At 38.3% G+C, this 20,513-nt stretch overlaps 7 protein-coding genes across 10 annotated transcripts in view; 5 read left to right on the top strand and 2 right to left on the bottom strand.

Annotated features, from left to right (window-relative positions):
* LOC105264679 (uncharacterized) overlaps positions 1–5,524 on the top strand; it is a 9,083-nt gene extending 3,559 nt beyond the window's left edge. The window contains exons 1-4 of one of the 4 annotated variants that reach the window (XM_011301711.1): positions 525–930; positions 1,118–1,175; positions 1,584–1,820; positions 2,209–5,524. In XM_011301711.1, the coding sequence (XP_011300013.1) occupies positions 907–930; positions 1,118–1,175; positions 1,584–1,820; positions 2,209–3,311 (1,422 nt within the window). In that variant the 5' untranslated portion in view covers positions 525–906 and the 3' untranslated portion in view covers positions 3,312–5,524. Of the gene's footprint in view, positions 1–524; positions 1,176–1,583; positions 1,821–2,208 lie in introns of those variants that run through there. The other 3 variants (XM_011301715.1, XM_011301712.1, XM_011301713.1) reach the window with 3 other exon arrangements.
* Positions 5,188–7,607, bottom strand: LOC105264680 (uncharacterized). The gene is made up of 4 exons (XM_011301716.1): positions 7,285–7,607; positions 6,867–7,094; positions 6,250–6,457; positions 5,188–5,980 (listed from the first exon to the last, which is right to left on the bottom strand). The coding sequence occupies exons 1-4, from the start codon at positions 7,349–7,351 to the stop codon at positions 5,515–5,517; spliced, it is 969 nt and encodes a 322-aa protein (XP_011300018.1). The 5' UTR covers positions 7,352–7,607; the 3' UTR covers positions 5,188–5,514.
* A 1,360-nt stretch (positions 7,608–8,967) lies between these two features.
* On the top strand, positions 8,968–12,487 carry LOC105264678 (probable ATP-dependent RNA helicase ddx10). The gene is made up of 4 exons (XM_011301710.1): positions 8,968–9,113; positions 10,490–10,596; positions 10,667–10,930; positions 11,129–12,487. The coding sequence occupies exons 2-4, from the start codon at positions 10,521–10,523 to the stop codon at positions 12,406–12,408; spliced, it is 1,620 nt and encodes a 539-aa protein (XP_011300012.1). The 5' UTR covers positions 8,968–9,113; positions 10,490–10,520; the 3' UTR covers positions 12,409–12,487.
* Positions 12,488–13,215: 728 nt separating this feature from the next.
* On the top strand, positions 13,216–14,975 carry LOC105264676 (uncharacterized). The gene is made up of 3 exons (XM_011301709.1): positions 13,216–13,317; positions 13,661–13,945; positions 14,325–14,975. The coding sequence occupies exons 1-3, from the start codon at positions 13,242–13,244 to the stop codon at positions 14,669–14,671; spliced, it is 708 nt and encodes a 235-aa protein (XP_011300011.1). The 5' UTR covers positions 13,216–13,241; the 3' UTR covers positions 14,672–14,975.
* A 312-nt stretch (positions 14,976–15,287) lies between these two features.
* LOC105264673 (uncharacterized) lies at positions 15,288–16,626 on the top strand. The gene is made up of 2 exons (XM_011301706.1): positions 15,288–15,876; positions 16,165–16,626. Exons 1-2 carry the CDS (start codon positions 15,367–15,369, stop codon positions 16,384–16,386), a joined length of 732 nt encoding a protein of 243 aa, XP_011300008.1. The 5' UTR covers positions 15,288–15,366; the 3' UTR covers positions 16,387–16,626.
* A 15-nt stretch (positions 16,627–16,641) lies between these two features.
* Positions 16,642–18,378, top strand: LOC105264674 (uncharacterized). Its single transcript, XM_011301707.1, has 3 exons — positions 16,642–16,868; positions 17,352–17,438; positions 17,502–18,378. The coding sequence occupies exons 1-3, from the start codon at positions 16,667–16,669 to the stop codon at positions 18,200–18,202; spliced, it is 990 nt and encodes a 329-aa protein (XP_011300009.1). The 5' UTR covers positions 16,642–16,666; the 3' UTR covers positions 18,203–18,378.
* Positions 18,379–18,478: 100 nt separating this feature from the next.
* On the bottom strand, positions 18,479–19,747 carry LOC105264675 (probable U3 small nucleolar RNA-associated protein 11). Its single transcript, XM_011301708.1, has 2 exons — positions 19,595–19,747; positions 18,479–19,438 (listed from the first exon to the last, which is right to left on the bottom strand). Exon 2 carries the CDS (start codon positions 19,427–19,429, stop codon positions 18,668–18,670), a length of 762 nt encoding a protein of 253 aa, XP_011300010.1. The 5' UTR covers positions 19,430–19,438; positions 19,595–19,747; the 3' UTR covers positions 18,479–18,667.
* Positions 19,748–20,513: the final 766 nt, after the last annotated feature.

Here is a 20,513-nt window from a genome sequence, read left to right as displayed (position 1 = left end):
AAATTAATTAAATAACCATGCACTCTAGTGAACTTGCGTTTTTCCAACAAATCAAAAAAATTCTCAAAAAAGATCTCAATCCAATTAAAAAATTTCTCATGCAATGAAAATGGTAAAATCGCATTTATTATTATTTTTCTCAGCAAACGAGTTGATTATTTTAATAAATAAACCTCAAAAATCCTCAAAAATAAAAAAAAAGCCATAAAAACAATCCAATTAACGTTTTTTCCTAAAAAACGAATAGTTTAAAAGATTAAAATGAGGGAAAAAAAGGAAATTAGCATATTGGTGATAGATTTAGTGGAAACGGGTTGTTTGGTGTTGATGGTACAAAGGTGTGGTTGAAGGGAGAATGTCTAAATAGTTATAACAATAGAGCATACCCCTGGCATTACTCACAGTTCAGTCGCACGTGCATCGTGCCAGCATAAACACAAGGGCCACCATACATAATGTACATGTTAAATACATAGAAATACATACATAGACGGGTCAGTGTTAAAACGTCCAAGACAGAGAGACCTCCACCACTCCAAACAATTCTCTCTGCCAGTCTTTTCAGTCTTTTCAGTCCTCGACGCGACGTCACAACGTATCGACGTCTTTTCCCATTTTTTTTCCCCTTTTTTTTTCCCTATTGCCTCGCTCCCTTTTCCCTTTTAACCGATAACTCAATAAATCCCAGTGGATAACCGTTTTATCTCTCAGGAGATAATGCTCGCGTTTATCGTTGGATTCTTCTACTTTTACTTTCAACTATTTCGCCTGGAGTTGCAGATGGTTGTGGAACCCAGGACTTACAAGTTCTCCAAGTTTGTGCTGTGAATTTCCCACGGGGAATTTTAATCCCCGGGTGTTGTAATTAGACTGGGCCCACGAAATAATGGATAATAGTTAATTGTTATGAGTGGCTCACCATGCCTCAATGTTTGTCCGGTTTTTTATACAATTATTTGCCAGTATTTTGGCGTTTTTTGAATCGTCAGTTTTTGGTGTTACGGGTCTAGGTTTTTAACTCAGTGTCTAGCAATGCCGTCAGCATAATTTATTAATTCAATTCATTGACCCTCTCATTCCACAAGTTTCCTTTCTTCATTACTTATTTATGATTCAGGGGAGACGGAAACTACAAGTTACTTCTACATTTGGAAACATGGACGCTATAATTAATTGTATAGTTTTTTTTATCGACTATTGAATATTTCGATGACTTTTGAAGGGTTGAGATCGATGGGAAATGGAACAATTCCATGAATTAATAATTCCCTTAATTCATGTATTTCGGAAATAAATAACGAAATAATTAAATTGTAGAGTTTATTCTGGAATTTTTTGATTATTTAAAAATGTCAATACTTCAAAAATTTACAGAGAAACAATTGTTTTGTTTTCATCATTCATTCATTTTGATTTTTAAAAATTTAGGAATTGGAGGAATGAATTACTTTACTAAATAAAAAATGAATGGAATAATTATTCTCACCAGAAAATTAATTTTACACATTTAATTAATGTTATGCATTGATTAATTGAAATGAAGTAATTTATTAAATCACTTGATTATGAATTGTTACCTTCAGATCTGAATGTTTGGAACAAGAGTATCAGTCAGCGATGGAGGAAATTGCGTCGGAGGTATTCGGTCCAGGAAATCACCGAGCCCCAGGAAGATCCTCTGATACAAGAGGGACGTCAACGTACCGTTATTCATGGTGTGCGATCTACTCCAACGAGTAGAGAAGCATCACCAGCACCCAAATCACGTGACAGAAGTTCAACAAAAAAGTTGCTTCAAACGTCGTCCTTAAGATTGCCAGGTGTGTAATCACAGACTTCCTGGCGATAAAAAATCCACCGTGGTGACAGCATCGGCATTGTTTCATGGAAAAGAAATATCTACCTTCGATATTCCAGTGTCCAAGTGGTTAAATGGGATTTTATCGTTCTCTTACACAAAAACTCATCCACAAATCATTTTAATTCAACTTATTCGCCATTTTGGATTACAATAATTTTCATAAAATTTGTATTGAATATTTGATTGAGAAAACTCAAGCTGAAAATTTGATTGATTGAATTAATTTTTTAAACAGTAAAAAAAAATCCAGAATAATCAGAAGAAAAATTGCTGTAAATGTAATTTCATTAATTAATTGTCAATTGATTTTTTAAATTAATAACAAATGCCTGGATTGGTTGTTGTAGGTACGAGCAAAGGAATCGCAGACCTGCAGAGCGTCCTCCGGAGTAAATTCAGTAAACTGAACGCGGGTATTCGAAAGCGAAAAGCCCTGAGTGTAGCAGAGGTCTTCCCGAAGGAGAACGTCTCGAATTTCTACGTTCCCAGTCCGCTGGCTCCCTCGACAACAGAGAGGATCGATCCCCTGGAGGATGGTGAGCCCCTGTCCCTCTCCCTGAACACCTCCGACGTCTACGAGAGCACGAGCTACAGAGAGCCCCTGAGGAGATGCAACTCAGAGCACCGAGACCATTCCTACGAAAACGTCAGATTCAGGAGCACCAGATCAGGCCTGTCTGACACAGACAGCCCCTCGAAGCTGGAGAGCCATTACGAGAACGTCAGGTTCAGGAGTAAATCAGGTTCGAGGGGGAGAGAAGGAAGAGAAAGGAGACAGGGAAATTCCCAGGAGGAGATATACATTCCCAGGGTGAGTCCCAAGAGACGAGAGTTTATTCTTGGAGGGAAAGTGACGAATTACAATGATAACTCGAGGCTGAGTGACGTGACTGATGGCTCCTCTTCTCTGGGAGCTGAAGCCAAATCCTCGTTGAGGTTCAGCAGTCGAAGCTTCGCTAATATATCGGCAACGAGGAGGGGGCAGGAGCTGCAGGGGCCTCATGAGGCTGACGAGGGACTTAATACTGATTCTGAACTCGAGGACATCCAGGAGAATCTCGAGGGAGAGGAGTCGCAATTCTGTACTTTACCGAGACCTGGAAAGGGCAATGCTTCTTTCACGATTATGACCACGAGGTTCTTCAAGGGACCTGGGTATAAGGGTCTTGGGTTCAGCATCGTTGGTGGCACTGATAGCCCTAAGGGCAATATGGGAATTTATGTTAAGACTGTATTTCCTAATGGACAAGCTGCTGATTTGGGAACCCTTAAGGAGGGCGATGAAATACTGTCCATCAATTCAAAACCACTTCATGGCATGACACATGCACAGGCTATTGCTGAGTTCAAGGCTATCAAGACTGGGGATGTCGTGCTACATGTTGGAAGGCGAGTTCCCAAGCGGAAGAAGGAGGTCATCAAGAACCGCACGATGTTGGAAAAAAATTGATATTTCATCAGTTAGAGAGGAATTCCTCTTTTTTAGGATGGAATTCGGAGTTTCTTCGGGGTAAATTCAAATGAATTACGCAATTCTCGGGATCAGCGACCGGAGAATCGCAGAATTTTCTCGAGTTTTATTGCTCTATTAATTGATTGAACGTTCAAGAGTTTATTTACGGGAATTTGTAGGATTCTTACGTGTTTTTAGAGAACTTTTGAAGTATTTAAGTGAAATTTGAAGCTTTCATTGAATTTTATACGCTATTTTGAATTGACCAGAAATTCGAGGCTTTCTTGATTACATGGGGAATTATTGTACTGAAGTCTATGGTTTCTATTGATTTTTTAACGAAGATTTTGAACTTTCAATTTTGAAAATCGAACGTAAATTTGCAGTGCCTATTTATATTTTCGTACAATTTTGCGTTTTCAGGTGTTAAATTTCATTGGAATTAGGAGCTAATTATGAAATCTTGAGAGGATTGTAGATTCCACTGATTCATCGGTTTAGAGTTATTGGGTAGATTCGAAAATCCAAATAACTGATTATTAATCTCTAGCCAACTTCCCAAAGATGAAAATCAAAATAACAGAGCGATATTTTTAATGAGGTGTTGTGTGTCGATTCTAGGGATTTATTTGTAGTCTAGTCGAATTGTTGATTCAAAATTATTTAGATGGACATGATCGAACAAAGTTGAGATTTTTTCAGTCAGAGGCTGAATCGAGCAGTCACCATTTCTATTTTTTATGATGAGAGTGGAGGAGAAATACGCGGAGTCCAGGGGCAACATGGATACTCAATTTTTTATACTCTAAAAGCCACAGGGAATATTAACGAACAGAAATAATATTTTTAATTCGACTTCGAATTATTCACGAATTCGAAATAGTCCAGAGAATCAATTCCGGGTCGTCCATTTTGCCCCACCTTTACCTACAATTTATTTTCAGAATAATATCCATGCAATGTGGGGTAATCACTCACGCAATTTTTCCAGTTAATTATTTATTTATATTTATATTTAATCGGCAATCTACTAGATTAATGGGAATTCTATTGAATTTCTGTTGGAATTCTGTAAAAAGCCTATCTCAAGATTTTTCTATTTTTGTTTAGGTTTTTTATTAAAATGTGTAGTTTCCCTGTATTTTATTATGGGAAACAAATAAAAAAGCGAAAATCGAAATGTCAGTTTTTACTGGCGGCCAAGAGAATTCTCAGAGTGCAACTCGAAATTCAATGGAATTGCAATTGAAAACACTCGTAAATTTATCGAAACATTCCAAGATGGATTCAAATTACATTCCAGAAAATTGGATAATTTTCTGTACAATGTTTTTTCAGTGATTACCCCCTGAAACCAGATAACAGACAAAAAAAGTATGCAGTCAATACTTTCATTAAGAAAACGTCTTCCAAAATAATTGAAAAACACAATAATTTTTTTATTAATAATTCATAAAAGTAACTAAACCAGGTGCACCTGTCTGCCAACCCAGGAAGACAATAATAAAAATCGAATTGGGAATTACGACGTAATGTTGAATTTTAATTACATCATGTGCGCAAAAATTGAATGCAAAAAACGAGTTTTAAAAGAATTCCGTCAATTGCTTGTAGAAATTTCTATTTGATATCAATTTTTCGATTTGTCTCTCTTAAGCTTTTTATATTAAAATTATTAAACCCAAATTTTTCCAACTTTTTGTACTTTGTTTAATCTTAAATCGCAAAATCTAAATGAAGAAAAAAAAATAGAAAATTGATACTTAAGAGAATATTAATTGGAAAAAAACTCATTCCAGTACAATCTCAACTCCTGAATCACCGAGAATTGGCAAGATTTCGAATAAAAAATTATGTTGAATAAATACAGACGTATCTATACACCATTTTTATTATAATAATTAATATAAAATTAATTACATTAAAAAATACCAATGTCTAACGATATAAGCGTACGAATTTGCCTACAAGCAATTTTTCTACGTTAAAATGTTTTTTATTGCTCTATACATCAGATAAAATTTATATAACATGTATATAATCAAGCATAGAAACCCAAAAAATCACTGTAAAGTTGGTAAACAATCAGGACTTTAATTTTTGTGCTTTATTTCATTACGAGATGCTTCCAAGACCGATAAATAATGAAACAAGTGATTTTGTTAAATAGTGATTAAAGATAATAAATAAACAGGATTGATTAGATTTCATTGACGTGTTGATGGATATTGTAGGCTCGTCCTCCTCTTCGGGACTCCCTGGGTACAAATGGGGCTTGACTCTTGGTATTTTCAGGATTTTCCATGGATTTTGGAAAGACGAATGTCGTTTGGCCGTCGTTTATCGGTCCAATTCTCGCTGATTCCCTCATTATGTTGTCCTGAGCACTCAGCAGCTGCTTAAAACGCTCCTCACTTCGTTCCTCAGGTGTTGTCGAGTGATTATCGAGATTTCGTCCTGATCTCGACTCCTGGCGAACAGCTGGGGCCTCTGTGGACTCCTCCTTGGGGCTCGTCAGGTTCAGCTTCGGGTTCAGGCTTATTCCCAACCATTTTGAAAAAAGGGCTATTCCCTGTTCAGCTGTTGAAGACACCGCTGCCAGCAGCTCCTCTGTGTTCAAGCCCTCTTCTTCCTCTTCCTCTTGGGTAGTCGCAGGTGTTGTCTCACTGGAAATATTTTTTTCATTCCATTTAGTAATCTACTAAATTAATAAATCCAAGAAATTAGTCGCCTGTTGGAATTCCTCTGGAGAATTCTCGTATAATAATTTTTTAAGAAAATGAAAGAATTCGAAATCAAATTCGATATTTCGTCGGAATAAAATGGAAAACGTAGGGAATAGTTTTCAGATGGTTCGTTGGATTGGAAAAATTTGTGATGAGTCTTATAATTACATTATAATTAATTACATTGAATAAATTAAATGAAAAATTACATTATGGAGGACTGAATCTGGCGGACTCCTTGATTAAAATTGAAACATCCCATGTGATAAGTGGCCTGGGGTGTCCTCATAAGGGCAGGCTCGACGACGAGACATCCGTCATGTCCTGAATCCTGACGTTTCATTGTCGTGAATTTTGCACAGAGCTGAGCCAAATCCGACAGAAGATTCATGCACGTCGGTTTGTTCGCTGCATCCGCTGTAAATCATCAGACGTTATCAAACAATTATCCAAATCGATGAAAATAAGTGTTCAAACAAATCCCTCCATTTCTACAATTAAATTACCAAATTTAAACCAAAAGCCAATCAACGAATACATAATTACGCCGAATAGTAATTAAACTACAGTTCCCCTCAAATCATTTAAATTAAATAACGAAAACAGAATTATAATCAGAATAAAATAAATAATAAGAGATAAAAGAGATTGAGGGAAATATATTTTTTAAAACGTCATATTTTTCTCTAAAACTCCAGTTGCTAGAGATTTGTCGAAATTTCCTGAAATAGTAGAAAATTTGATGGAAAACCTGGGGATTTTCTTTCAGAGTAGTTTTTGAATAAATATCGGAATTGAATGGATGAAAAATAATTATAATATTGACCGATCCTGATGGTTGCATTGTGAACAGGATTGTCCCCATAACTCATGTGCAGTGACACATTATCCTCCTTCTGTTTGATATTGACACAGGCTGGTCCCCCCAGGTCTATTGTTGACGTCAGATTGAGGTCGACACAGCAGAGGCATCCCGACGTCTGACACAAGCACTTGGACTGAGGTGTCGAGGATCTTGCCTCACTATCCCGCACGTCCCAGGACAAAAGGGTCTCTAAAAATGAAAAAAAAAAAAAAAATCGGATAAATAGCCTCCGCCCACGCAAAAGAAAAAAATCCAGATTAAAAATCCACCACAAGATGAATAAATATAAATGATCAATAAATTCCAATAAAAAATCACATGGCATTCGAAAAAATCCCGTAATCAATTACAAAAACAAACAATAATTAACTGAACTCACCGAGAATGCCAGCAGAGGAGACAGCAACGACCGCACAGGAGAGGATGATCCAGAGTTTAATAGTCATTTTGATAATGACCAAATTTGCCTGCCCGAAATTAATGAAAAATAAATATAAATGATTGAATGTAATGCCAGAGAAAAAAAAAATGAAAAATCCCCGGTGGCTTTATCGTTCCATGCAGAATAGAGAATAGACTGGAATCACTTTGTGCTGATGCCCCAGCGAAGACACGAAGAACTCGTCAGACACACGTTTCACTCTTGAGGTTTGCGCTAAACCTCAAGTTTTCAAAGTTCTTGGTCTCGTCAGTTCCTTATTCCCAGTGGATATCCCATCCCCATTGGTCCAAGAGTCCTCAAAACCACTGGTGGGGACCTTTATCACGTCATTGGACAGGCACTCCTGGTGCTGGGGGCCAAGGAACTTCATCTGGGTTACCCGGTCACCCCTTTACTTTACTATACTTAGTAACACGTTCATGTAGGAATAACACCTCTCAATCGTTCTATTCAATATCGCCCTCGCATCTTCCTCGTCGATTTATCGAGAACCGATATCAAATATATTTCATACAGGCATTCAACTCCATCTCTTTCCACCACTTTTCCTTATTTTTCCTCATAATTCGTACTCATTTATTTGTCAACGAACAAAAACTAAATAATCGTTCTAAATAATTTCTCTTTATCTCATCTTTCCTTAATCTGGTCTCCATCTTATTTTTTAATTTTTAATAATTATATTTTTAATAATCTTATCATTGATGCAGATCGGATAAGTTGAAAGCTGTTTATTACTTATGCATTTGAATTTGTTATAATAAATTGTGTAATGAAATTGATTTGCATGAGATTCACTGGATTTTCGCGTTGAGTGTAGAATACGTTAAAGATTTTAATGATAATTTAAAAAATGGAGAATAAATGGAATAGCATTCTATTATTTCGCCGGATTTTCCGCTGATTTTTCCTGTTTTCCCGCGATTTTTCATTAATTTCCTGCGGATTTTCCGTGACTAGAGGATTTTTAATCGAGTGATGTGTTCGAGAAAATAAATCCCAATCTTCGGAGGTTTCACCGATTTTTTTAATTTCCCGGAAGGAAATTATGACTATTTATATTGATCAGTCAGTTTGGGGGGCATTAACTCAGAGAACAACAATTAACAATTAGCAACAATAGAGAATAACAGAATTGGGGCGTTGGGTGGAGAATGGATGGAGATTTTGATAATTTTTTTCAAATGAAAAATAAATGGTGCCTGGAAGGCATTTTAAAATAGAATTGCTGCGGCGTGACCGAGGATTTTCATTGTACGAGTCAAGGTGAACAGCTTCGGGCATCAACTTTCTTCGACCCACTGACCAGAGAAAGGGGAACTTCAGTAGCACTGGTCCCCACTGAGTTCTTAGTTTCGGTTCTATATCTATTTAAAATCTCAAATTACCCACCTTTCCCCGGCAATTTGATTTTAAATTGGTTTTCGTGATGGTCTTTGTTCCCAGGATTGGAAGAATCACCAGGGATTGGTGACGGGTTTAATACCGCTTGGGGTAATTAACGGAATATGAAAATTGAAGGATATTTATTATTCTGATGGTTATTCGGGGGACATTATTAGAATATTACAAGACCAAATACTGAGTTCCTTGAGTGTCGGGTGGAGGTAGTACTGACCGACTTTTCAACTCCTTCAGAGGTGGGGAACATCCACTGGAATCTTCAGTTTAACATTGGCCTTCGCAAGATTCAGAGTTGGAGAAGTTCAACGGTGTTATTATTTTTTATCTAGTGGTTTACGTCATTCGACCGGATTTTTTTTCAAGTGAGTTTCAGGCATTTCGGAATTTACGCGTTATACCGTTATTTTTGAAAATTTTCCGCGGTTTTTCTGTTTATTATTCCACTGGGTTTTTATTCATTTATTACTAATTATCTGATAGGAAGGAAATTATTGGCTTTCGGGTTTTTACTTGAGTGAAAAATTCAAAAATTGAGAAAATTATGAATTTTCATATTTACTCTTTCGTCAAATTTTCCGCTGATTTTTCCTCGTTTCCGGTGTTTTTTCGTGGAATTTATTGTGGATTCTATGTAAGAAGAGAAAATTATTGGTTTCCGAATTTTTACTCGAGTGAGAAAATGAATTTTAATGTTGTATTATTATTTATTTAAACTCCCGTCGATTGTCATTCAATTTTCCGGCGGTTTTTCTTGAATTTCCCGCGAAAATAAATGATGGCAATCGATTTATGAACAGATTTTTGGGACATCAGCATAGCGATTGATTGAGTGTAAATCGTGATAGTATGCAAGACTGATTGTCGATTCCGAGAAATTCTCAAGTCCCAATTGACAGACAGGCTTGACAAGTCATGCAGTCCAACACGCACTAGACTGGACCGGCATTGACCGTGATGTAGGCCACCGGTCGACAGCCCCTCACTCGTCTAGTGTCAAAGAACTGTCGAGTATTTTTTTTTTTCGAAAATTTGACCGATGACTAACGAGAAAGGGCTGTCGAAATCTCGATCGAAATCGACTTCCGCATTCGTCATTCTGGTTTCTGATTTCTCGATTTCAAATGGTGAAACTCGAGTCTTAGGACCTGTTGAGATCTCAAGTCCTTTTTATTAAGCATCTAAAAATTTGAGACTTGCTCAAGTCCCGCAAGTTGAGACTTTAAACTTTTAATGTGACTGTTGAAAATTCGGAATCGATACTAGCGAGACTTGATGTGAGAATTTTTGAAGTTCCAAGAGACTTTGTCATGACTTGGGACTTTAATCATTTTCAAGTCCCATCGAAAGGTTTGAGTTCACACTTGAAGGATTTAAATAACAATTGTAAAAGAATTAAGGATTATTTACATTTGGTCTTCATTCCTCGTGCTCCGAGAACTCCAGGAATTGTTCAAGATTTTTTACTTGAAGACTAAAGTCGCTACTCAAGACTTTAGAATGTAGCACTTCCGATTCGAATTAGATTTCCTTCTAAATCAGGCTTTCGAAAGTCTCCGGTGAAAATTTTTTTTGAATTTCACTGAAGACTGAGGAGAAGTGACTGTGAAAATCGGTTTCCTCTCCCTTTTTTTAAGATTTCCATTCGCATTCAGAACCGGTGGAACTCCAGTAAATTCCCCTTACCGATATGAACAACATATTTCGAAATCGAGTCATAATATTATAACGACTTTTCCAGAAGAGAATAGAGGACTGAGGAACCGTAAACAATGCGACTGTCAACGGTGTTCGAGTTGCTATTGATATTCCTGCTGATAGCTTTTGCTGCGTACGGACGAGTCATCGGTAATTAGAATAATTAGCCCCATAAATATTAATGACTATTGAGAAATATTGTCAATTATGATTATTCCAGATCCTGATGAGCCGTTGCAGCGAGTGGCACGAGCCACTAAACAAAATTTCGATGTTTCTTTTATGTCCCTCAAACAAGCGACAGAGAATGTCAACAGGTACTGCACCTGCAACGAGAATATTTGCAATTGCTGTCGAAAATTTCACATTCCACTGGTGAGACTGCGAGGACCAGGATGTGTCTCCCTTCAGTACTTGAAGGAGAATAATTTGGCTGTTCAATTGAGCTACGGTGGGAACATCCTCATGAGCAGAATAATCAGCGGTACATCAACGAATATTAAATAATTAAAATCTTTTTGAAGTCTTAATTGAGACTTCTTTTTCGATTTAAATTCTTGTCTTGATTTAAATTGAAGTTCATCAGAACTCTGCATTCATCTGCACCTGCACCCGCATCTTCCCCTGAACCCGAATTTTATTAAATATTTGAGACTTTAGTCAAGACTTTAAATGTTTCCAGGGAAAAAGCCACAGGCGATCTGCGTTCCAATGCCAGGTGGCCTGACGAAGTTCTGCAGCCGAATCTATTCAATCGAGCGTGAAGCTGACAATCACTTCAAGGCCTGTCTCGGGCTAGAACTTCAGTCAGGCTCGGACTTGGAGGCGAGTCTCCGAGTGAGTTGTTTCAGGTTCGGCCCAGAGGGACTTCAGCTGCGTCCAGCAGAGAGTCTTCCCACGATCGAGACACCAGTGCCCGTTGACGACGATGATGACGACGACTACGATATCTTCGGTCTTGAGGACGACAGCGACGAGAATCCACCGGCTAAGGGTCCAGAGGGCCAGCAGTCCTCCGACGATGACGACGATGATGACGACGATGACGAGGACGTCCTGGGATTCGGTGAACTCATCGACATCTTCACGGGGGATGACGACAGCGATAAAAAGAAAGTGACGACGGCTGCTCCACTCGTACCCTTCACCATTCCACTCATAACGAAACCCACGTCAACTTCACCACCTCCTCCCCAGATGAAGCCGGTGAAGCAGAAACCGGAGACTGGAGATATTCCCCTGGAGACAAAAAATCCGACGAAACTACCGGAGGTGTTGACTTCTGTTTCTGAAACTGTTGGGACGACTGAGCTGTCGGTGAAGGTCGACCCGACTGAACCTGGGGAGGAGTCGACGGCTGATGAGGACCTGGAGGATCCCACGGAGGAGCCCCTGGAGGAGTCCACGTCGACCCCGGACGAGAGACCCGAGGAAAAACCAGAAGAGGAGCCAGAGGATATTGAGATCTTGGAGGACGTCACCCCTCAGGTCGTTTCTACTGCTCCCACCGTGACGAAGACTTCAGGAGTTAAGAAGATCGTGGGGATCAAGACTGTGAAGAAGCCGAGTCTCACGTCAAATAGTCCTAATGCTATTAAAATTGACTCGAAGCCTGTGGTGAAACCTCTGGGTAAACCTGATCCCAACTCTGAAGAGGAGGAGGAGGACTACATCCTTGCCAGCAACTCTGAAGAGGATGACGAACTCGAGAACACGGAGGATGATGAGACTGAGGACGAGGGTGAGGTCGAGGATGATAGCGACGAGGAAGAGGACGCTGTACTTTCTGCTCTTGTAGCTGATGACAACAAAGACAAGCATCACAAGATCAGCGATAATGAGACATCCAATCCTGAGGATGATGACGCCGATTACGGAATGGGACTCGAGGAACTCCTCGCTAGGAGACGATCCTCCAGGAGGCAGTGGACTGGACGACAGAGCAAAGTTATGAGACTGTAGGGAATTTTTGTGTTTTTACATAGAGAGGAAAAAGTTCGATAGAAAATTTATGTAAAATATTTCGAATTGTAAGTGAAATTCATTGAGATTTTTAATGACTGGAGTAATAATTTATAAAAAATAGAGATTTGAGAGATTTATTCGTTTTTTTGAATATTTAAGTCAAGGAATTAGAGTATTTAATGAAGATTTCTCTAAAAATTCACTTTTAGATTATGATCAATTGAAAATAACAACCAATTTCATTTTTAATTGCAAGAATTCTTATCGAAATTTTTCTCTCTGGGGGAGTGGGGGTACGTCAGGGGTTTTGGGTGAAATTTCTGGAAAACTTTTGGAAACCTGCGATTTTGGGAGATTTTAATTCCCAGAAAATTGACTTTTCATTTTAATTTTAGTTTAATAACAAAAAACCCCAGACGTACACCATCAAAATCCGCTGCAACAACCAGTTTATTTATTTATTTATTTATTCTTTCTCTGTCTACCTCTTCACCGTAGGCTAATTTCCTCGGGGTCGTCCCCTTAAGCCATAATAAATTCTAAAAAATACGTGAATTATTTGAATAAAGCCGATATTTCTCCTGCGAAACGAGTGTTCATTCGAATCCCATTAACTTTCATCCTGCAATAACATCCTCACTATTAATAATTATTTATTATTATTCATCGAATTGATGGGGATAACGGTATCGAGTACATGTGGGTCACCAGGAGATGCAGAATTAAAAAATATTTTGCGACTTTCACTGGAGAATGCGGGAATAATCGCAGCGGATGGTGCGTTCCTATCATTGTGCGTTTTGGCAGTGCAAGAAGAAGTTCTCGTTAAAATGTTCCTGTGGCTTTCAATTCTCGGCGCGCAATTTATTGCTATTTACGCTGATAATTCAATAAACAACGGACTCGGTGAGAAAAATCTAGAGAAATTAAAATCGTGAATTTTACGTTAATTTTCAAATGGAAAAAAAATGCGTTCCACCAAAGAAAATCATTTTGCAGAAATTAATTCCCTCATTTTTATTGAGTAACGGGGATTGTTTTGTTTATTTTTATAATTAATAGTGCATTTATTTTTAGTTTATACGTTTGGATTAATTAAATTGAATTGAAATAAAGATAAGATTTAAGATTTAAGTTCTTGACGGAATTTGGAATGCAGATTTTTGGAGGTCACAAATTGTTATGATTTATTATGTATTAGGAATTCATAGAGTTATATTATTTTATTGTTTGAGATATTTTTCCTCAGATGTTATGACTAGACAATCGATTTACTACGACGTCCAGTCGAAATCTCCACTGATGGCAGAACTCGAGAGTTCTAGATTTCCAACGAATTCTGTTAGATTTGTATCCAGGGGATTACCCTGTTCCTGTCAGGATCTCACCTGTGGCTGTTGCGCTGGGATTGACCTTGCCGTCTTCAACTTCACCAAGACAACCTGCATGGAATTTGTGGCCCTACCTGAGGAATTCGCGATTGACATGCGATTGATAATCGACGGGGAACGAGTCTTTGAGAATCGACTGAGCGGTGATTAACTCCGAAAATTGTTCAAAAAATTGAATCTCGCAATCTACTGGAGATACGACATTTTGCTATGAACATTTTTTGTAGATCACATCACAATCTACAAAAGAGATTTTTTGGAAAATTTTTGTATCTTCGTTAGATTTCGAGATTTTTGCTTGAGAATAGATAGTCTCTATTAAATGGTTTCCAATGGCAATTTTTTATATAATGAGTGTTCTTTCGCAATGTATCGGAGATACGACTTTTTTCATATAAATCTTTTTTATAGATATTATTAAGATCTACAAAATTCATCTTAACGAAAATTCTGTATCTCCAATAGATTCGGCCATTTTTATGTTCGTCATGATTTTGTACTGTGATTTTCGTTACTCTTCAGCGCGGAACCCACCCCCAGTGTGCGTTCCTCTCTACGCTGTACCAATCGTCTCCTTCTGCGTCAGATTCTTCGACATCCGTCTTGTGGAATCTACCCTCAGCACTTGCCTAGATTTTGAAACAAAAGTTGCTCAGTGGCCGATATTTATTCTCCATTTCGATTGCGTCCGCGTCGGAGGCACCGGAATTTCCTGGGTGAGACCGAACGCCACGAGTTTCGCCCTGCCGACGATCGCCGACGTTGAAATCTATGACGAAGTCGCCTTCAACCCAGAGGACATCGACATCAGTAATACCACTTCCGCCTTGACCCCGGAAGAGGACAAAATAGGAACTCTCAAGCTCTGATTCTTTTTATTCCCAAAATATTCGTTCGCCACGCAACAACTTGCAATTCCTTGGAGTTCCACTCGAACTTGATATTCATGAAAGTGATAATATTATATTTATATTGTTATTTATTTATAATTGTTGTGATCTACCTTCAAAAAAGTCAATCAACATTTATTTTCATGATTTTTGTCATAAAATATTGAATTTAAAAAGGCAAAGTTCCTTGGAATTCCTGTGGAACTTAGACTTTCTGAAGTAATAATATATTTATAAAGTTGTTATTAATTACAATCACCATGTCCTGGATTTAATTAAAGAAATGAACATCTATTTTCATAATTATTTTAATAAAACATTGAACTTTCAACTGCGAAATTCCCTGGAGTTCCAGCCGAACTGGAACGCACCTTTTCAACCACAAACAGCAGAACTTTATTCCTAAACTCTGCATTCAGAAATGTGGCGACAATATATTCGCAGAAAAAGTAATAAACCGTTAATTCAATAAGATAATTATAATCAACGTTGGAAAGTTGTTTGAAGATGAGAAAATAGTTCCAACTGAAATTGAAGTTGAGTTTCACCTGTGGATGTAGGTCAAGTGGGCAGTTGCTCCGAATCAGTCGGCGTGGAGTTGTCTCCGGAGAAAGACTGATCGCGAAAGAACCACCGGAGCCCGACAGTTAAAGTTCCAATTAATTCCTACAACAATGTGGAGACGAGTCCTAAGTTCACTGATAATTTACTCTCTAATTACCCCCGGGAGGCTGGAGAAATCCATCAATGAGACTCAGGTAAAAGTACCTGAGGACCTCTCGAAGTTGCTGAAACTCCAAGAACTCCTGGAGAAGGCAGATCCCACCGGGAACTCCACGATTTCCACTCAGGTTCCAGTTCAGCCTCAAGGTCCCTGCACATGTGGCGGAGGTGTTTGCACCTGTTGCTCCAGAATTCTTCTCAACACGTGGAAGCAGAAGGCCTGCGTCAAGGTCACTTATGATCCTGACGAATTCAGTTTCACGGCGACTGTCTCGATGAATGATCGTGTCCTCTACACGCGTTCTGTTTCTGGAAAAAATCCACGACCCGTATGCGTTCCAGTTCCCAGGATACCCGCGGTCAGGGCGTGCGTCAGATTTTATAATATTTATTTCCAAGGGAGAAATGTTCACGCGTGCGTCAGCATGGAAGGAAAATTCAGTGATACAACACTTTTCAAGGTATTTATTCCGACAATCCAAATAATTATACATTAATTATAATTATTCAACTGATTAAAAATGTTATTGATCTATCAAAACTGATAATTGATTTGATTGATTATCGGATTGATCATTAGAATTGTTTATTAGCCTTACTGATAAATTAATTTAACTAATCTGTAAACATTTATTATTACAAAATTAATAACAACAAGAAATTTAATTTGTCAAACGTCGAGTAATACCACAAATCACGGTTTATTAATTATTAATAGTATTAATTAGGAATTGGTTTTAAATTTGCAGATGGGTCTGGATTGCATTCGTCTAGGAGCTAGTGGAGTTGCTCTAGTGAGACCTGAGGATGGGGGAGGCATCGGCCAGGTGGAGTTCCTTCCAGACGATCCTGACGATGAAAATGATCCAGACAGTGAAGAATACAACGAATACGACGGGGAAGTCGGCGACAACGACGACGACGACGATGACGACGACGACGACGACGACGACGACGATGACGACTACTAAATAATGAACAATTATTTATTTAATTCTCAAGTACTTCATCCCATTATCAAATCATGTAAATACCATTAAATGCATTCCCTCTGGGGTTCGACGAACTGAAAAACTTTCACTGGAACCCAATTGTTGTAAAATACCCTCTAGACAATGCGACTGAAATAATAGCCTTTTATTACGTTTTATTATCTATATTTCCTGTAATTCACATGGTCAACCATGTGAAAATAAATATTGAGTCAGTCAGTGACCGTCGACGGAGTTGTCTGCGTCAATTCTCGGGGAAATGTGTCTCACATCGAAGAAATTAGTAATTTTATTGTTAATTAATCTCTGGGTTGCCCTAGGGGATGACGAGAGGAGACGAAAAAGATTTCTCTTCTATAGATCCAATGCCATCAGCGAAAGAGCTTGCATTTGTCCTACCGAGCAGTCTTGCAGTTGTTGTGAGGATGTCGTACTTTTGCTCATTAAAACACAGAGAAGGCGTAAGTCCTCTCATCTTTAATTTACCAGCGATATTATAAAACGAGATTAATTGAATCCATCTTTTTTTTACAATTATCGGTTTAACTCGTAAATAATTGATTTATCATAGAAACGTGAGAGGACTTTTTTGGGGCTGATGAAATTTCCAATGAAAAAGGTTTTATCATATTTTCTCGAAAAATCAATAGTTTTTGAGATCAATCCATATTTAGCACAACTATAAAATTTAAATATTTTGAAACTAAAGTTTTGAAATCGCAGTTTTATCTCGAAATCTATGAGTTTCTGAAGAAAACGTCAAAGGACTTTTTTACAGTTTATTAAATTTTCTCAGAAAAATGTCTTTTTATATTTTCTCTTAAAATCAATAGTTCTCGAGATATTTAAAGACCCAGTATTTGTCGTCTCATTTTATCATGTCGCTATTGAATTAGTCATTCCAATTCGCCTTTTCATGACTTCCATTGTCTTTTTGCCTTTAGTCTGTGCAAATTTGATGTACCAACGGAACGGTCTGAATGTCGACATCTCCCTGGATTCAAATCCCGTGAGATCAATTACAATAACAAGTGGGTATGACTTATTTTATAAATTTTGATTCCCTGTTATCCGATGTAAAATTATTTTTCTAGACTACAGACCGATAACAATCTGCAATCAAGTCCCGGGGAGTTTATTCTCAAGAGTATGCCTGAGTCTCGTAGAACTGAACGAATTCCCACGATCGCTGACTGTCTGCCCGCGATTTCAAATAACGACGAAGAATCAGGAGTGGAGAATTAATTACACGTGTGTGAGTATTTCTACAGAGCTTCCAACTCCTGGTGAACCTCCAGCTGATGGCGCTAACACGACTGCGGGTTCAATGAGTGGAATGATTGTGGCTTCAAGCACCAGTTCTTCGGAACCAGGAAATTCCACTGGTGGAAGTCCTCCTGGAGAGGATGCAGAGAATGAAGAAAATGGGGATGATACGATGAATGGAGCAGTAATTTCTACGGGAGGACCACCTGGGGGATCTCCTGGAGGATCACTTGGAGGACCACTTGGAGCACCATCCGGGGGATCACCTGGAAGACCACCTGGAGGACCACCTGGAGGACCACCTGGAAGCTCCACAGATTCTCTAGGTGGATCTGCAGAGGCCCTTGCAGCTCTCACCGCTCTACAATACCGAGTTCAACCCTATGGAGCTAGTGATCGATCCAAACACTTCCCCAGTCGTCTTCCACCAGCTTATGCTGCTGATTTCAAACACAATTCTACATCAAGCACTGGAGTAAAATTGAAGTCGATTGTGAAAACGAGGGAGGAAAGAAAGACAAAATTTTAGAAGGTAAATAGAAATTTTGGGTGGAGTATTCCATGAGAATGAATAAAAATGTGGCAATTGAGGTAAGTCAATTACTAGATTTTTTAACAATTGAAAATTAAGTTTAATTTGGTAATTTTATATGAAAATTATATGAAAAATCACAGAAACTGTACAATTCAAAATCGATAGCTCCACTGAGGAATCAGGGGAATTCAATGGCCTTGAACTGTTGTACAAAGGCAAAAAGAGAATAATGCAAAAATTGAGGAACCCTCAATCAATTAAAACTTCAAGTTAAACCAGCCCTAAATATTCGCATTTTATCCTTAAATAAACAAATCAGTACAAAAATCTGTATTGATTACAATATAAAAACCTGAAACCTTTTTCTCACATTTTATAACTCCAAAAAAATTTCTAGTGTTAATTCTGCCTTGCGATCTCAGACCCCATTACGAAATATTCTGTATCAGCATAAAATCGTCATCGACAGCGTTGAAACTTCCACTTGTAGATTGGTGCAGCTTCCTTGGAGCCTTGCTTCACGATTTTGGGTTTCTCCACGAGTTTATTCTTGAGAGCCCTGCGAACCTCGAGCTTCTGCTGAACAACAGTGAGTTCTCGTTCTCTATCGACCCTTTTTCTGAGCTCGACGTACGCCATGTGCTTCTGCTGCTCGATTTTAGCGAGAGTCGAGTCATCGATGTGAGGCAGAGTCATCTCCTGCAGTTTCGAGAGTCTAGGTCTGTTGATCTTTCGATGTAGGAGATCAGGGTGGGTGTCGAGCCTCTGGGCGAGATCAAACCCCTTCGCCTCCTCTCCGTCATCCACGAAGAAGATGTGCTTGTTGCTGGTCTCGTTGACAGCATCCAGCATGTGCAGCTGACTCTGCAGTTTATTTATTTTCACGCTCTCCAGGTGACGCTTGTAACCGATGTACTTCAGGTCCTGGGTCTCCATCAGCTTTATCTGCTCTGGTGTGTGTTCCTTCGGTTTACCCTTCTCTCTGTGAATTCCATTCTTGATTTTTGAATTTATCATGTGAAAATCAAACTCGTCTGGATTTTTGTTGAGTGCACGCTTCCGCAGGAGTTTCAGGGTCGACTTCTTCGTTTGATAATCAGTCGCACGCAATTTGTAGTCCTTTTTTTTCTCCAGGAGACCCAAGTGCTGGCGGGACTCGGGCTGGTGACGCTCCCGATGCGTCTTCTGCACGGATTTCGATGCCTTTTTCCAGGATGACATTTTTTTCGCCTGCAGGGGTTAGCCATTATTACAATTTCTCCTAATAACTTGGAATGTAAGGGGTAGATAATAATCAAGAACAATGAATCATTATGAATTAATTAGGTATGACAATAGTAATTGTTATCATTTTTCTGAAGATTAAGGAAATTTGGTGATTTTTACCTGTTTGTTTATTGAAAAGCGGTGAAATAATGACGAGTGTTTTAGAGAAATAAATAATTGATGATTATTAAAACTCTCCCTGGGTGGAGGTTATGTGGGACTGTCAGAACACATGTGAAAACCCAAAGAGACCCCAAGAGAGGGAGGGCGCCACACGCAATGCTGGGGTGTCCATCAAGTCGACGGGATGAATTTTATTTTCTGCGGTATGAATGCTTTTTGTTTTTTAATTGTTTAACTGAGATTTAGCTGACTGTAGAAGGAGCGGAAAGGGGAAGCCACATCTTGTGAAATTTCAAATGGAAAAAATTATTCAATGTATTGAAGATATACTACTAATGAAAATATATTATTATAATGAGCGTGTTGTTTAATGGGCAACGTCCTTGGCTCGCGCACAGACAGCTAGGGTTCGATCCCGCATCATTCTTTTTTTTTTTTTTTTTAATAATTTAAATTTTTTATTTTTGTAAAGGGCTAATCAATTAAAATATCGTTTAAAAACTGAATACTTGAAAATCGAAAAGATATCCAGTGAAATTGAAAAATTCGAAATTTTTGAAAAAGATACTTTTTGAAAATATATACTCCTAATGAAACTGTATTATTGTAATGGTCGCGTTGTCTAATTGTCAACGTGCTTGACTAGCACGCGGATAGCTTGGGTTCGATCCGGCCATCATTCAATTTTTTTTTTTAAATAATTCCAATTTTTTCTCTTGTAAATGGCTAATAAATCGAAATTTTGTTTAAAAACTGAATAGCTCTTCGATGGTCATGTTACCCTGATACTTTTTCAAAAATTTCGAATTTTTCACTTTCAGTGAAAATTCCAGTGAATAGCTCTTCGATGGTCATGTTACCCTGATACTTTTTCAAAAATTGCGAATTTTTCACTTTCAGTGAAAATTTCAGTGAA

The sequence above is a fragment of the Fopius arisanus genome, unplaced genomic scaffold (genome assembly GCF_000806365.1).
Source record: "Fopius arisanus strain USDA-PBARC FA_bdor unplaced genomic scaffold, ASM80636v1 scaffold00024, whole genome shotgun sequence".
Classification (NCBI taxonomy): Eukaryota; Metazoa; Arthropoda; class Insecta; order Hymenoptera; family Braconidae; genus Fopius; species Fopius arisanus.
Note: the sequence above shows the minus strand (reverse complement) of the source record. Positions and strands in the feature narration are given on the sequence as shown.